Source organism: Myotis daubentonii, chromosome 12 (genome assembly GCF_963259705.1).
Source record: "Myotis daubentonii chromosome 12, mMyoDau2.1, whole genome shotgun sequence".
NCBI lineage: Eukaryota > Metazoa > Chordata > Mammalia > Chiroptera > Vespertilionidae > Myotis > Myotis daubentonii.
In genome coordinates, this window is record NC_081851.1 from 60,682,765 (window position 1) to 60,700,860 (window position 18,096).

Here is an 18,096-nt window from a genome sequence, read left to right on the forward strand (position 1 = left end):
GCACACCACGGGGGCCGCCGCACCCTCGCTCCCCCCGCCCCCACCCCGCAGGACCCGCTCGGCCCAGGGGGCGACTTCCCCGACCCCGTCACCTCCCCCTGGCCGCCCTGGGGGCGCACTGCCGCCTGGCCGGGCGCCTCCCTCCTCCCCCGCGGGAGCCGGAAAACCCGGAGCGAACCGGCCCTGCCCGGCGGCGCATGCTCAGTGGCGCGCAGGTCCAGCTCGCTAGTAGGAAGCTCCAGCGCTGCACCGGCGGCGGCGGCGGCGGCGGCACCTCGGGGCAGCAGATCCCCAGCCACGACCTCGGGCCTCTCCCCTCCCCCCGCCAGACCCCGGCCCAGCTCCGCCCCGCCCGGGGCCGCTCGCGTTCCGCGGTCCGGACTGCGCCAAGCGGGGCGCCGCGGCCGGAGCGCCCCTCCACACGCCCTCCCCCAGCCGCCGGCTCCACCGCGGGGCCAGGCCGGGCCGGGAACGCAGCCCCGGCGGGCGGGCGGCGGAGGGCAGCCGGGGGCGGCGCCGGCGGGCCCGGGAGGGGCGGGGGGCCCGGCCCGGGGCGGGGGTGCGGGATGCCGCCGCCGCCGGACTGCCCAGGCTCTCCGCGGCGGGTCCCTGTGTCGGGTGGGTGGCCGGGCGCGGGCCTCGCCCCCCAGCCCCCTCTCCGGGGCTAGCCCGGCCGCGCGGCGCCCCGAGGGGGCCGGGCCGTGTGGTGGGACCGCGGCCCTGCTCCGCGCGGCGAGCTCGCCGTCTCGCGGCTCCTGGGCCCGGCCGCCGCCGCCCCCTCCCCGCCCCGAGGTGCCCGGGGGCACCATGCAGGCGCAGCCGCTGCCCTACGAGTTCTTCAGCGACGAGAACGCGCCCAAGTGGCGGGGGCTGCTGGTGCCCGCGCTGAAAAAGGTGAGCGCGCGCGGGACCCCGCCGCCCGCCGCCCGCCGCCACCCCGGCGAGGGCGAGGGCGCGGGCCGGGCCGGGGAGGCGGGGCGCGCGGGGCCGTCTCTCTCCCGGGTCTCGCCGCCTCCCCGAAGGGACGGTCCCCCCACACTCGCCGGCTCCCGGTGCTGACATGGACCGGTTGTCCGAACAGCACCGTCACTGACAGGTTCATGCCCTCCCCGGGTGGTGGAGCCTCGGTGTTCCGCCGAGGTCAGAGCAGGCCGCTGCCGTCCGCTCGGGTGTTCGGTGTCCGCCGGTCGGGTTCCGTGGGCTCGGGCGTGCGGGCCGTCGTGCTGGCTCCGAGCGCCTGCAGAGCTCGCCTGCCCGCGGGAGGGGGGCCGGCCTGGCTCAGCCTCGGCCGTCGCCCTTCGCGGCCCCGAATTCCCCCGCTCACATGAGCAGGGCGGTGCGCCGGCCATTCGCTTCTTCTAACGAACCTTGGTCCTATCATTTGGTTCGCGGATTGGAAATTTTAACCGTGTGTGTGTGTGTGTGTGTGTGTGTGTGTGTGTTTTAGGAAATGTGGCTGCATTCTGTTGGGGTTGCTGCTACGTTTTTAAAGCTTCTCTAAAGCAACATTAAACGCATGGAGACCTCGGAAACTGGTTTGAATGAACATGAATAACAACCAGAGTACTTTTCTTGTTTGTTTTCCTTTTGCCTTTTCTGTACCTATAGGAGTTTGTTTTACTCTTGTAGTCCTGTTTCTGAATCCCAATGTCTTGTTGCTCGTACAGTGTTTCGTGTTTTCTGGTGAAAAAAATAATTTTCCTCCTCCTGAGAGTTGAGATTATGGGTGTACCTTTTGTTCTAAACGTTTATCCTTTTAAAAACGGTGACTTAAAAGGTGTCTGATAGTCCTCTGAGGCCACCAACTTTTACTTTCCCTTTTGCCTTGTTCTCCTCCCCCTCTTGGTGTCTTACTGTGGAAACTATTTGGTTTGTTAGCAGAATTTACTCAGATATTTCAGATATAAGTTACTGACTTTGCCCCTCAGGTGTCTGACTAGTTGCAGACGTCTCTGTGATAATGGTTTTCCAAGAAAACCAAAGAGATGCTGTGTGTCTTATGTACTTTATTCATTAGAAATCCCATCAGACTCTCTATTTACTTTTGCGTTACCTGCAGCTGACATCCTTTTACCTTATATAATAAAAGGCTAATATGCAAATTGTCCTCTGGGGAGTTTGATCTGGAGTTTGATGTGATGGCTATGACATGCGCTGACCACCCGGGGGCAATGCGGAACATGGCGGGCAACCAGCGGTGGCAGCGGGCCGCTGAGGGAGCCAGGGAAGGAGGTGGCGGGGAGGCAGGGAACCTGGGAACCTGATGGGCCCTGATCGCTGGCCAGGCCTAGGGACCCTACCTGTGCACAAATTTCGTGCACCGGGCCTCTAGTCTTAGCTCATAATAAAAGGTGAGAAAGAAGTCTCAGTGATGCTAGAGCTGATTGGTATCCTCACCAAGGTGGGGAGGAGACAGAAAGATTGTTAAAAATATACAAAAGAACTCATAAGACACCATCAATTTGGGGCTATTTTGTTTAGTGCAAGCAATGCCTATCCCAGGGGAACCACCAAGATCCCCTGTCAGTTGAGGAGCCTATGAGGTAGTGAAAAGAGCATTGTAGGAGTTGGCAGACCAGGTCTAACTCCTGCACACTGGTGGCCCTTGCTGAAATCTGTGCACAGAAGCATTCTGTTTGGCTGGCACCGTGTTATTTTAATTTTAATATAATTAGTTGCCAATATTTAAAAATGGGACATATTACATAAAACCTGACTTTTGAGCTTTTCTTAAAGAATAGGAAGCTCTCCCCATATTGGGCCCGCATTCAGGCAAGGCAGTAAACTGCCAGAGCTGCCCTTTTTAGACATAGCATGTGGTGTTTTCCAATTTACCACAGTCCCCACCAGTTCTCTTTGCTTATTGACATAAACCAACTTTGACTTGAAGCAGAGATACTCTTGGGTGACAGTGGAAGTGATGGGAGGGGGTGGAAATGTACACAATCTAGCTGATAGTAAGATTCTTCCAATTCTTATTTAAATTCTTATCCACTAATGATGATACTAAGCCAACTAAGACAAGGATGAAAATATATTTTATATCTGGATAAGCTCTTGGTGGCTCAAAACCTACATTTTTACCTGCCTGCTAGACATTTCATGTGGCTATCTCCACCTCTTGAACTCTTCCTTAGACTTATTACACTGCTGCAGATGCACCCAACTTGTGTTATCTTACCTGACTGAGGCTCTTTGGACATGCTGTTCTCTTCACCTGGACTGCTCTTTGCCTGGCTTAACATTATTCATCCTTCTGGACTAATTTAACCTCAGATCTTTTCTCAAATCTTCAGTGCTGAGTGGGAAAATCTTTATTTTTCTGTTAGCACCCTAGCCTAGCACTTTAGAATGACTTTTAAGTTCCTATGTAATTGTTCCCCCTGCCCTGTTCCTCCTCAGCTATATTGGTGGGTCCTTGAGAACAGGGATTATGTGTGTGTGTGTGTGTGTGTGTGTGTGTGTATTCCTGACTGAGGATATGTTTATTGATGTGTGTGTGTGTGTGTGTGTGTGTGTGTGTGTGTGTGAGAGAGAGAGAGAGAGAGAGAGAGAGAGAGAGAGAGAGAGAGAGAGAGAGAGAGAGAGAGACACACCAATGTGAAAGAGAAACATTGATCAGTTTCCTCTGGTATGCGCCCGCAACCTAGTGTGTACCCTGACCGGTAATTGAACCTGCAGCCTTTTTGGTGTATGAGATGACACTCCAAACCAATGGAGCCACCCAGCCAGGGTGAAAACAGGGATGATATTCTAATCTTCATTTTATCCTCCATCCATACAGTGCCTGACATCTTGTAGGCACTTAAATTTGAATGAATGGGTGACAGAATACTCAAACTAAAATCATCACCTCCATCTCTTCACCTACCATTAAAAAAAATGTCTTCTTGCTTAATGGCTTTTATTTGAGTGGTTCAAAACTTTGGAGTCATCTCAGAGTTCTCTCTTTGAATTACTGCCCACACCCAGGCAGAGCCTGTAGATTCATTCCCCTTTGACATGTTCTTCTAATCCAGTGATGGCAAACCTTTTGAGCTCGGCGTGTCAGCATTTTGAAAAACCCTAACTTAACTCTGGTGCCATTTGTTGACATTTGCAACCATAGTAAAACAAAGACTTATATTTTTGATACTTATTTTATATATTTAAATGCCATTTAACAAAGAAAAATCAACCAAAAAAATGAGTTCACGTGTCATAGATTTGCCATCACTGTTCTAATCTATTCCCTCTTATTCCTAATGCTCTGAGTTCCCTTTCCCAGATTGCTGGGACAGTCTCTTAACTGAATTCACAGCCCCTCACTTCACCTTTATCTATTTGTCAAATTTCAGAAGTTACAGTACACTTCTGAATGTGTCACCCTGTTGTTCAGAACTGTTGATGTCTTTTGAGGGCATAGGATGAAGTGCACATTCTCTAGCATGGAATTGATGGTGTCGATGATCTGGCTTCATCCTGCTTTTGTGACTGGATTGCCTACTGTAATCTTTTTATTCTTTATGCTTCAGCCAGTCTGGACTTCTTCCTTTCCTGAATATGCCCAGAATGTCTTGCCAGTCTAAGTTCTATCTTATTTATTCCACAAATATATGCCTACTACAGACCAAGTATTGCCCTCAGCGCTAAGGATAAAAAGGTAAATGACATCATCCCAAAATGATAAAGAATGATGGGAAGTGGCAGAGGGTGACTTTGATGAGGAAACTGGTTTATAGAGAATGTTTTGTATGTTAAGCTGAGGAGTTTGAATTTTATCTTGAGGGGATAGAAGTCGAGGAATTTTAATAGGGGAGTGACATCAGAATTTGAATTTTAGAAAATCCATTTTGACCATAGAGTGAAATGTGGTGGTGACTTTCGTTTGAGATGTTTAAAAGGCAGCGTTGACAGGACCTGGTAACTCACTGAGCGATTGGGGGAAGTGGCAGGAGAGCAGAAAGTCTTACGCTTTTGGTTTGAGTGCCGTTAGTCAGGATAGAGAATGTAGGAGGAAAACCTGCTTTTGGGGTGGAGAGAACAGCATAATAAGATGAGTTGTGGACATCTTGATTTAAAAGCCCTTTTGGGTTATCCAGGTGGACTTGTCCATGTGGGAGTTGGTTGTTGGTACCTGGCAAATTATATTTGGGACTTCTAGGTAGTGTACATAAAGCCATAAGAATAGATGAAGCCTGTGTCCACACAAAGGCTTATACATTAATGCTCATAGCAGCTCTGTTCAGCAAAAAATAAATTTTAAAAAATGGAAACAACCGAAATGTTTATCAACAGGTGAATGAAAAAACAAATTGTGGTATAACTGTATATTGGAATACTGCTCAGCAATAGAATGAAGTATTGATACATGTGACAACATGGCTGAATGTCAAAATAATTAAGCTGAATGAAGGAAGCCAGACTAAAAGAGTGTATACCATATAATTCTATTTATATAAAATTCTAGAAAATGCAAACAACAAGGACAAAAAGCAGGCCAGTAGTTGTTTTAGAAGGGAAGCTTTTATGCTTATTTGTCTCGATTGTGCCTACAGTTTCAGGAGTATATACATATGTTGAAATTTAACAGAGTGCACAGCTCAGATATATGCAATTTATTGTATGTCAATTGTTCCTCAAATAAGATGTTAAAAAAAGTAGATGAGGCCACCCACTGAAAATGATTAGAAGTAAGAGTGAAATAGGGCTGGCATTAGAACTGGGGAGAAAGAGTGTGCTATGATGTGTAAGGGGAGAACAGAAGGAAAGGAGTGAGTAAAAGATAAGAAGAAAAGACCCTAGTGTCTGAGAAGCTGAGAAGGGCATTTCAAGAGTCATAAATGTGTCAGGCTAACAGAGGTACCTGAAAACTATTAGATTTCACAGCTAAAGGGCCACTTATTTCTAGCAGTTTCAGTGTGAGAGTAGAAGATGGAAGAGCATGGAAAAAGAATAACAAGGACAGATGACTTAAAGAGATATTTCTGTGGCAAGAAGTGGATTCAGGGTTGGGAAAGATGTGTTTTTATTTGAAGAAGAGAGAAACTGGTGTGTGTGAGGAGTTTTGGGGAAGGAGCTGATAGAGAATGCTGGTGAAATACTGAACAAGGAGGAGATGAGCTCAGGAACACAAGCATGGAATTTGCTATGAACTATTTGCTGTACTATTTTAAGTGCCTCACATATGTTCTCTAATTCTCACAGGATAGTATCATTGCCTCCATTTTACAAGAGAGGAAACTGAGGTTTGGAAAGGGTAATTTTGTTACAGAGTCTGCATTTTTAAACACTGTGTTATGCTACCTCTGGCAAGGGTGATGACATCTGTTCTGAAATGGGAGGGAAAGAGATGAAGATGGGTTTGTAGGTTGAAAAGCAGGCAGTTCATGCCAGGTAGCTTGTATTTTCATGAAATGAAAGGCAAGATTCTTTACATAGAGTGAAGAAAGAGAAATGAGTAAGGAGTTTAAGCATGATGAAATTTTGGAATTGCTGCTCTGGAGTATGCAGAAGGAGCCAGCCAGTGAATAAGAAAGGAATTGCTGAGCAGTGTGAGTGTGGAGACTATAAATTTGGAGTAGAATTAATTCATTGGTTTGATAGTTGTGAGATTTTCCTCCAGCAGCACTCATTAGTTAATGGGTAGAGGGGATAATTGGTTGCAGGTGACTGCAATAGGGATTAAGAAGATAGGGATATTTCAGGTGATAGGAAATAAAGCTACAAGAGAAGTAATAAAGGTGTAAACGGGGGCTCCATGGATTAAAAACCTTGATGAATTGGAAGAGGAGAGTGATGGGAGCAGATAGGGGACCATGGTTAGAGATGATGATTATTATATTTGAATTTTAATCCAGAGGTGAAGGAGATTAGGTAATTAGAAGCTCTGAAATTAGTCTATTGAATGATGAGTGCATACATGGGTGATGACGAAATCCACAAGGATTATGTATGTATTGCAGTGCAGAGGAAGACTATGTTCCAGCAGTAACAGGGAGGTCCAGCTAACACAGCAGTGAGGACGCTTTAGCCAAATAATAATGAAAGTGGCAGCTACTCCCCACTCCCATAATATATTTTTTATTATAGCTGTAGATGGAATAGGAAAAAAGTGCACTTCATTTTAAAATACTTTTGTCTTGTGACCAAGGTTTTTACCCAACATTTTTTTATGAAAAATTTAAATATGCAGAAAAGTTGAAATAATTGTAAACACCTATATACCCATCACATAGATTCTGTAATTTACATTTTACTGTGTTTGCTTTTATAACATGCTTATCTATCCATCCATCCACCAATCCATCTTATGTTTTGGTGCATTTTAAAGTAAGTTGAAGACATCAGTATACTTTATCCCTAACACTTTAATATGCATGTCATTAACTGGAGTTCAGTAGATGTTTATGGTTCTTTTTATTAGGTAAAATTTATGTACAGTGAATAAACAAATGTTAATTTTACCATTTAATGGGTTTTAAAAAATGAATGCAACCTGCCCAGGGCCGGTATGCTAAGTGGTTGAGTGTTGTGTCAACCTGTGAACCAGGAGGTCACAGTTCAATTCTGGTCAGGGCACATCCCTGGGTTGCAGGGTTGATCCCCTGCAGGAAGGAGCCAATCAATGATTTTCTCTCATCATTGATGTTTCTATCTCCCTCTTCCTTCCTCTCTGAAATCAATAAAAATATACACTTTTTTTTTTTTAAATGAATGCAACCCAAACCTCTACCAAGATATCAAACATTACTGTCACTTGGGATATTTCCTTCATATGTCTTGTTAGTCATTCCCTGTTCCCACCTCCCAGAAATAAATGCTGTTCTGTTCTTTTATCATCCTACCATAGATTTATCTATTCTGGAAAGTCATCCTATCTAATAAAAGAGAAACATGGTAATTAGCGTACGACCGCTACCCTTCCCATTGGCTAATCAGGGCGATATGCAAATTAACTGCCAGCCAAGATGGCGGCCGGCAGCCAGGCAGCTGACACGAACAGAGAGGCTTGCTTGCTTCAGTTACGGAGGAAGCCAAGCTTCTCCGACTGCCTTGCCGGCCTCTCAGCTGCACTCTAAGCAACATTGTAACAAATATAGAAGCTAAACAAAACCCCCGGGCTTCAGCCAGCAGGACCACAACATTGTTTCAAATACAGAAGGTAAACAAAGGCCAGAAACCTGCTTTCAGTAGCGGAGGTCTCATAGCTGGAGCCTAGCCTCAGAGCTAAAGCTGGCCCAGAATTAAAAAAAAAGGAAAAAAGGACAGGTAGGGAGCTTCAGTCACCCGCCAGCCTGAAAACAGCCCTCAGCCCCTCACCCAGACTGGCCAGGCACCCCAGTGGGGACCCCCACCCTAAAGGGGGTGTGACCAGATGCAAACAACCATCATCCCCTCACCCAGATGCAAACAGCCATCATCCCCTCACCCAGGCTGGCCAGGCACCCAAGCGGGACCCCCACCCTGAAGGGGGTGTGACCAGATGCAAACAGCCATCATCCCCTCACCCAGGCTGGCCAGGCACCCAAGCAGGACCCCCACCCTGATCCAGGACACCCTTCAGGGCAAACCAGCCAGCCCCCACCAGTGCACCAGGCCTCTATCCTATATAGTAAAAGGGTAATATGCCTCCCAGCACCGGGATCAGCGGAGCAGCGAGGCCTCCCAGCACCGGGATCAGTGTGACGGGGCAACGAACAAACCCCCTGATCCCCCTGTGGCTCTGTGTGTGACAGGGGGGCGGGGCCACAACCTCCCTATCCGCCCTGCTCTGTGTGTGACAGGGGGGAGCTCCCCAACCCCCGATCGCCCTGCGGCTCTGTGTGTGACAGGGTGCAGCGCCCCAACCCCCCATCGGCCCTGCCCTGAGTGTGACAGTGGCGGTGCCCCAACCCCCTGATCCGCCCTCCTTTGTGTGTGATCGGCCCTGCTCTGTGTGACAGGGTACGGAGCCCCAACCCCCCTGATGAGCCCTGCTCTGTGCGTGATAGGGGGCAGTGCCCCAACCCCCTGATCGGCCCTGCTGTGTGCGTGACAGGGGGTGGCGCTGCAACCTCCCCATCGACCCTGCCTTGAGTGTGACAGGGGGCGGTGCCCCAACCCCCCAATCGGCCCTACTCTGAGCGTGACTGAGGGTGGCATTGCAACCTCCCGATCCGCCCTGCTTTGTGCATGATGGGGCGGCGCCCCAACTCCCCAATCGGCCCTGCTCTGAGCCCGACCAGGGGCTGCACCTAGGGATTGGGCCTGCCCTCTGCCACCTGGGAGCAGGCCTAAGCCAGCAGTTTGTTATCTCCCGAGGGGTCCCAGACTGTGAGAGGGCACAGGCCGGGCTGAGAGACTCCCTCTCCCCCCCGAGTGCACAAATTTTTGTGCACTGGGCCTCTAGTCCTATATAATAAAAGCCTAATATGCTAAGTGTCCAGTGTCCAGTTGGCTGTTCAACCAATCAAAGCTTAATATGCTAATGATATGCTAAGGCTGGTATGACATGCATTGACCACCAGGGGGCAGACAGTTGGCTGGTTGACAGTCCCTTTGACATGCACTGACCACCAGGGAGCAGTCAGTCAACTGGTCGACCAGTCACTATGACATGCACTCAACACCAGGGGACAGACGCTCCGACTAGTAGGTTAGCTTGCTGCTGGGGTCCGGCTAATCAGGACTGAGTGAGACGGGCTGGACACGTCCTGAAGCCCTCCCGTGGCCCCTCCCTGGCTGGCCAACCTCCCATGTCCCTCTTCGGCTCCGATTGTGCACTGATGGTATCCCTTGACCTGGCCTGCGCCCTCTTGCAATCTGGGACTCCTTGGGGGATGTCAGAGAACCGGTTTCGGCCTGACAGCAGAATGACTGGTGACTATGATGCACACTGACCACCAGGGGGCAGATGCTCAACACAGGAGCTGCCCCCTGGTGGTCAATGCGCTCCCACAGGAGGAATGCCACTCAGCCAGAAGCCGGGCTCACGGCTGGTGAGTGCAGCAGCGGTGGTAGGAGCCTCTCCCGCCTCCACGGCAGCGCTAAGGATGTCCAACTGCCAGCTTAGGCCTGCTCCCATGGGCCTACGCTGTCAGTCAGACATCCCCCGAGGGCTCCTGGACTGCGAGAGGGTGCAGGCCAGGCTAACCGCCCCCCCCCCCAGTGCACAAATTTCGTGCACCGGGCCTCTAGTATAAATAGAATCATGCAGCAAATATTTTTTGGTAAAACTTTTGAGGTTGTGTTTATCCAGAATTCATTTCTTTTTCTATCATATAAATGTATCAGTTCATTTATAAAGTAGATGGTTACCTGGGAGGTTTCCAGCTCGGGGCTATTATGAATAAAGCTGCCTGGAATATTCTTATATCAGTATTTTTCTTTTTGTAGACAAGTGTTTTAATTTCTCTTGGGTAAATACCAGGAGAAATGTCCCAAAGAGTTGATGTCTGTTTAGTTTTATAAGAAACTTTCAAAACTTTTCTCAAAGTGGTTACACCAATTTAGCATTCCTACCAATAATGTATGAGAGTTCCAGTTGCTCGACATCCTTGCCAATATTTAATGTTTTCAGTCTTTAATTTTAGTTGTTGTGATGGGTATGTAGTGGTATCTCATTGTGGTTTTAATTTGCATTATCTTGATGACTAATGACATTGAACACTTATTTGTGTTCTTACTGAGCATTTGTATATCTTTGGGCAGTGTCTGCATAAATCTGTTGCCCAATTAAAAAATTGAGTTATTGTTCTTTTTAGTATTTAGTTATAAGAGTATTTAGTATTGAGTTATATATCCTGGATAACTGCCCTTTATCAGGAATATGTTTTATGAATATTTTCTTCTAACCTATGGCTTATTTGTTCATTTTTGTTAAAAAAATAATTTTAAATTCTCACCTAGGATATGCTTTAAGAGAGAAAGGGCAGCAGGGAGAAAGGGAGAGAAAAACATTGATGTGCGAGAGAAACATCAATCGGTTGCCTTCCATACATGCCCCAACTGGAGATCAAACCCACAACGCAGCTATGTGCCCTAACCAGGAATAGAATTGTCAACCTTCAGTGTTCAGGACAACACTCTGTCCGGGCAGTTCATTTTTCTAATGGTATTTTTCTTTGATGAGCAGAAGTTTTAAATATTGATCAAATTTATCAGCCTTTTTTCCTTTTAAGGTTATTGCTCTCTGTGTCCAAGAACCCCTTACCTGTCACCAAGTTATGAAGATATTCTCCTAATGCTGTTTTCTAAAAGCTTTATAGTTTTATCTTACATAATCCCTCCATTTCAAATTAATTGTTGAGTATAATTGAGGTAGAAATTAAGATTCATTTTTTAATGCTGATATGTAGTTATTTTAGAAATGTTTGTTGAAGAGACTTTCCCTTTGGATTGTGTTGATGTTTCTGTGAAAATTAAGAAACTATAAGATTTTATTTATGTAAATATATATTTAAATGTGTTGTTCCTTTCTATCCCACTGATCTATTTATTTATCTTTACTCTAGTACCCAACTATTGATTACTGTCGATTTATAGTAAATCTTGAAGTTAGGTAGCATAAGTATTCCAATTTTGTTCTTCTTCTAAAATACTGTTTTAGTGTTTCTGGATTTTTCATTTCAAGATAAATTTTGAACCAGTTTGTCAATTTCTACCAAAAAATCTTGGTGAGATTTTGATTGTGATTTCATTGAATCTATAGATAACTGGGAATAATTAACATTTTAATAATATTACATTTTTGATCCATGACTATCTTTCCCTTTTTTTTAAAACTTTTTAATTTCTCTCAGCAACACTGTAGTTTTTCGTGTAGAAATCTTACATATCTTTGGTTAAGTTTAATCCTAAATATTTTGTTTTTTGATGCTATTGTAAATTGTTTTAAAAATTTAGCTTCTAATTGTTAGATATGAGTACATAAAGATACAGCCAATTTCTGTATGTTGAAGTTGTATTCTTTGACCTTGCTGGTAGTTTTGGAGATTCCATAAAATTTTTTTTTTACATAATTATGTCATCTGCAAGTAGCCTGATATTTTATTTATTTATTTATTTACTTATTTATTTTTCTTGCCTAATTTTACTGGCTAGGACCTCCAATACAAGTGGTCATCTTTGCCATGTTCCCATTCTTAAGGAAAAAAGCATGTTTTATTTTACCACTAAGTGTGCCATTAGTTGTTAGTTTTTATTGGTGCCCTTTATCAGATTGAAGATTTCCCCTTCCATTTTTCATTTTCTGAGATCTTTGGAGTTTTTAAAAATCATAAATGGATTTGAATTTTGTCAAATTATTTTTCTGTGTCTGTTAAAAGATCATAGGGGTTTTCTCCTTTATTCTATCAATATAGTAATTACATTCATGATTTTTGAGTGTTAAAACAGTCTCACATTTCCTGGATAAATCATAGCAGACAGTTTTTTATTGAGTTCCTGCTATGTGGCAGTATTCTAGTCACTGTGTTTAGTACATTACATGCTTATCTCTTCCACCCATTGACTTTTCAAGATGATAATTTTTATAGCTGAGTTTTACAGCTGATGAAATGGATCCTGAGAGGCAAATTGCTCAAGATCTTATAAGGAGTAGAATTAGGATTTGAACCCAGATGTGTCTAGCTTTAAAGACAGCTGTGTGTTGCTTCTGTTGAAGAGGCAGTGTATAATACAGCTAAATGGTGCCCTAATTGTTTTGCACCTTAGATTTTAGAGAAGAAATGCTGTAGGCCACTAAATGAAGAGGGCTTTGAAACCTCTTGTTTTAAGCTGAGAAATTTAGCCCTTTTACATATTGGTGCTCTGCATAGGATTATGTTTGATAAAATGGTTCTGCTGCATTAAAAAAGTAAGAATTTTAAAAGCAATAGTTAATGGAGAGATCTTAAAGGAAAGGTCTGAGAAGTAATGATCTTGGGGTGGCAATAGAAAGCTAGAAGATTCTCCTATATATTTATATTTGGGACTGATGGAAGTGACATTTTATGTGTATACACACACACACACACACACACACACACACACACACACACACACACACACACTCTGAGTGGCCAGATTATTATGACCACCCCCATCAGTATTTCATTGACACTTCCAAAACTACTGAATATTGAAAACTTCCTAAGCAAATACTCTCAAGGTTTTATTATTATTATTATTATTATTATTATTATTTGCATAACTAATTCACTTCATTGTACTGATGGGGTGGTCATAATAATCTGGCCGGTCATAATACATACATCATATACATACATACACACACACACACACACACACACACACACACTAGAGGCCTGGTGTATGAAAATTTGTGCACTCAGTAGGGGGCCCCTCAGACCCACCTCCACCCTCCTGCAGTCTGGGACTCCTCTGGGGATGTCCACGTGCAGCTTAGGCCCACTCCCTGGGGGGGATTGGGCCTAAGATGGCAGTCAGACATCCCTCTGGCAGCCCGGGAGCCCTCAGGGGATGTCCGACTAACGGCTTAAGCCTAAGCACTGCTGTGGAGCGCTGCTGTGGAGGCAGGAGAGGCTCCCACCACCACCGTTGTGTTGGCCAGCCATGAGCCGGCTTCTGGCTGAGCAGTGCTCCCCCTGTGGAAGCACACTGACCACCTGGGGCAGCTCCTGTGTTGAGCATCTGACCCCTGGTGGTCAGTGCACATAATAGCGACCTGTCATTCCCGGTCATACTGCCTCCGCAGTTAGGCTCAATTTGCATATTACTCTTTTATTATATAGGATGGTTTTAGAGAGGAAGGGAAAGGGAGAGATAGAAATAGAAACATCAGTGATGAGAGAGAATCCTTTATCAGCTGCCTCCTGCATGCCCCTTACTGGGTGGGGATCAAGCCTGCACTCAGGCATGTGCCTGGGTTTCGAACTGTGACCTCCGGTTCATAGGTTGCCACTCAATCACTGAGCAGCACCGACTGGGCTGGAAATGACATTTTAAGTAGAAGTGGGAATTAGCCAGGTGAGGATGAGGAGGAAGTGTGTTCCAAGGATTTGTGGTGCTTTGGAGTTCAAGAGGAGCTCAACATTTTAGGAGTCCTGTGTAGCTGGAATCTGGAGTGTGGGGCCACACCTTATCAACCAAATTATTGCATTTTGTCTTGTGTGTAGTGGAGAACCACCGAAGGGTTTAAGCAGGGTATTAACAACTAGATATGAATTTTGAAGGGTCACTGTTTGCTCTGTAGAGCATAGATTCACTGGCAGCAGAACTTCTAGCAAGAAGGCCAGTTAGGAGACTTTTGCAGCAATTCACAGAAAGGATAATGGTGGTCTTGACTAGGGCAATAGCTGTAGGATAAAGAAAAGTGGACAGATTTTAGGATTGGGGGTAGATTGATGATTGAATGACAGGGTAGTGAGAGAGGAGTTAAAGCTGATTCCCAGGTTTCTGGTTTAGAAGTCTTATGTTTTAATGGTGATGAAAAAGGGAATACTGGGAGAAGAGCACACTTGGAGGGGAACTAAGAAACCATCAGTACTTTGGGAAAGAGAGTTTGTGAAAGAATTGTGATAGGACAGATTTACACTTTGGGGGTAGCCAAATATGGCAAGCATGGAAGGCATCTGTGTTGGACTGTCCTTGGTCCTTAGTCATTAGAGGCAGGTATACTGAACGTTCCGAGGATATCTTTCAAAGTACATTTCAAATGTCATTTCCTCTACAAAGACTACTACAAGTCCATCCCCTAAGTAAATGAACCTCTTAATTTCCTTAGTACTCTATTCCTTAATTTTAGCACTTAATGACAGTCTGCCCTTTAAAATTTGTTTGTATCTGTGGTTTCTCTCCTCCTCTATATTGGGAGTTACCTGAGGGCAAGAATAGATTCCTATTTACTTTTGTATTTCCTAGAATGCTTAACATATTTCTCATGTATAGCAGGTGCTCAGTACATATTTGTTAAATTGCATGTGGTTCTGAGTTTATCCCCTCAAGAATACTAATGTCTGGAGTTAGGTGGGTTGAGGTCTTCACTAGTCAAAAGGCATTCAAATTGTCATGCTCACTGTATTTTATTTTAGCAAACAGGGAAGCAAATGATGTATATTTTAGCAATGATTCATTTAAAATGGCTAGATTTTTCTTTTAAAGTATAATGCTTCAAAGGACAAGCAGATGCCAAGATGGGATCAAGCATTCAAGAAATTTATTAGAACTGCTTGTGAGAGAAAATGAGGATGGAGGTCAGGAGACTTGTCAGACTCTGATGCAAGTCTGACTGTAAGTGAAGGAGAGAGGTGAGGAAGGAAGGAACTTTGGGTGAAAGTGTCTAACACTGCTGTGCAGTTCTAAGAAAAGTTCACCAAGCCTCAGGAAGTCCTTGAGTGAAAGTTGCCTATCACAGGAATTCCTCAACTCCCAGATTAGGCTTGTCTTAGTATGTATGCCTGCTGTGCTCAGTCATTGACTGGGAGCAGCTAGTGAGAAGCATGACCCAAACACAGTGATGGATTTCAGAGTGCACCAGCTGGGGCCCTCAGCCAATTATGTTCCCTGTAGTCAGAGATCTGAGAGGCTCATTCTCATAGCCAGCTAGGGTCATTTTTGGCTATAAATTGCCTGATTCAGGATAATTGAAATTATCCATTCAAAGTGGGTAATTTGTTCCCCCCCAAACCCTTTATGCTTAAAAAAACCCCCAAACATATGTTAGAGTAAGTTCTAATGGTCAAAAGTTAATTATTGATACTAATAGTACACAATCTGGTTATCAAAGTTTGCATTTCATATTGAAGTTTATTTATAATTAAACCTTTGTACAAAACCACAAACAAAGCAATAAAGATAAAATAAAACAATGCAAATGATACCCATGTTATTCCGTTATGAACTAGTGTATCAGGAATACTTTAGGCTCTTCAGCTGTATCTGGAGTAGTCCAACCATCCAGCCATAAAGGTGACTGCTTGTTGACTTTCTATTTCAGGTTGGGCTACCTCAGAGCAAGCGAAACAAATCAGTAAAAGAAATTTTCATAAAGCCAAATTCTGGTAACCTTCCATTGGAGTTGAGGATGGGTATACATTGGAGAAAATAAGTAATTTAAAGTTTTTTTGGTATTATGGCCCCTGAGTTACTCAAATATTACTTTTAAAGATTTTTAAACTATAACAGGGAGATGATTTTGGAAGAGTTTTGTTAATGCTACTTTCCTGGTAATTTTGACTGATTTTGTTCACTAAATTTGTTAAGCACTTATTATATAGTAAGCATTATGGCTATACAATTTAAAAAATATAATTGCTATTTTTATGAAACTTATATCTGCTGATAAAGAATATTGTAATCTGCTCATGTGTATTAAAGCATCCAAATTGCAAATGGGATCAGTTCTCGTATACTTTGGTTCAGTGTTATAAATAATAAAACAAGTTGAGATTTTTTAAAAGTTATTTTTAATTAACAGACTTTTTGTAATAAGCTAACTTAAATTCCAGTTACTCTTTTATAATTGCTGAAACAAAGTTTTTCCTTTCTATATAGACAAGTCCCATTTTCTATTTTACTTATAATCTAAACCATTTGCACATTAATTGATTTCTGTGTATGGACAATAATTTGTAATGCATTGCACTTACTGATAAACACATGTGTAAAAACTTGGGTAGGATTCTGATTTTTGTACATATATTGAATAGCTTTTTCTTTTATTTTTTTGTGCTAAAAATATACAGTATATTTTACATAAATTAGCCATTTTAGCCATTTTAAGTATTAATTCCGTGCCAGTAACTACATTCACAGTGTTGTGCAACCATCACGCCAAACAGAGAAACTCTGTACATATTAAGCAATAACTCTCCACTTCCCCCTCCTCCAGCCCCTGCCAACCTCTAATCTATTTTCTGTCTCTATGAATTTGCCTATTCTATATATTTCATATAAGTGGAATCATACAATGTTTGTCCTTTTGTCTCTGACTTATTTCACTTAGCATAATGTCTTCAAGGTTCATTCACGTTGTGACATATTAGAATTCCATCCTTTTTTAAGTCTAAATAATATTTCATTGTACATATATACCACATTTGTTTATCCATCTATCTGTTGAGTTGTTTCTATCTTTTGGCTATTGAGAATAAAGCTACAATGAATATTGGTATATAAGTATCTGTTTAAGTCTCTGTTTTCAGTTATTTTGGGTATATAGCTAAAAGTAGAATTGCTGGGTCATTTGGTAATGCTATGTTTAGCTTTTAGAGGAACTGCCATACTGTTTTCCATGGCAGCCATTCTACATTCTACATTCCTACCAGCAATGCACAAAGGTTTCAGTTTCTCTAAATCCTCACCTACACTTGTTATTGTTTTTTTTTAAATTGTCATCCTAATTGGTGTGAAATGATGTCTCATTGTGCTTTTGGTTTGTGTTTGTTTTTTCCTAATAATTACTCATGTGCTTCTTTTCCATTTGTATATCTTTTCTGGAGAAATGTCTATTCATGTTTATTTCCCATTTTTAAATTAGCTTTTTTGTATTTTTGTTGTTGAATTTTAGGAGATCATTATAGTATATTCTTGATATTAAGCCCTTATTGGATATATGATTTTATAAATATACTCTCCCGTTCAAAACCAACTAAAAAGTTGTCTTTCAGTATATTGGTAATGTCCTGTGCGCAAAAGCTTTTAATTTTCATAAAGTTCAATTTAACTGTTTTCTTTCATTGCTTGTACTTTTGGTGTCATACTAAGAATCCATTGCCAAATCCAAGACCATGATGATTTACCCATAGGTTTTCTTCTAAGAAGTTCATGGTTTTAGCTTTTATATTTAGGTTCTTAGTCCATTTTAGGTTAAATTTTGTATTTGGTGTAAGCTAGGTGTCCAATTTCTTTCTCTCTCTCTCTCTCTCTCTCTCTCTCTTTTTTGCATGTGGAAATTCAGTTATCCCAGCACCATTTGTTGAAGGGATTAATCTTTATCCATTGGATAGACTTGGCACTTTTGTAAAAAATCAGTTTATCATAGCTACATAGATTTATTTCTGGACTCTTAATTCTGTTCTATTTGTCTATATGTCTATGTTTATGACAGTTCCACACTGATTACTGTAGCATTGTATATTAAGTTTTGAAATTAGGAAGTATCTTCTTTATTAT

The 18,096-nt window shown here is 43.5% G+C and overlaps 1 protein-coding gene across 3 annotated transcripts in view; it reads left to right on the forward strand.

Annotated features, from left to right (window-relative positions):
• The first annotated feature begins 219 nt into the window (after nt 1-219).
• The window catches only part of SOS1 (SOS Ras/Rac guanine nucleotide exchange factor 1), a 113,155-nt gene continuing 95,278 nt past the window's right edge, over nt 220-18,096 (forward strand). For 2 of the 3 annotated variants that reach the window (XM_059660049.1, XM_059660050.1), the window contains exon 1: nt 221-894. In XM_059660049.1, the coding sequence (XP_059516032.1) occupies nt 808-894 (87 nt within the window). In that variant the 5' untranslated portion in view covers nt 221-807. Of the gene's footprint in view, nt 895-18,096 lie in introns of all 3 variants that reach the window. The other variant, XM_059660051.1, reaches the window with a different exon arrangement.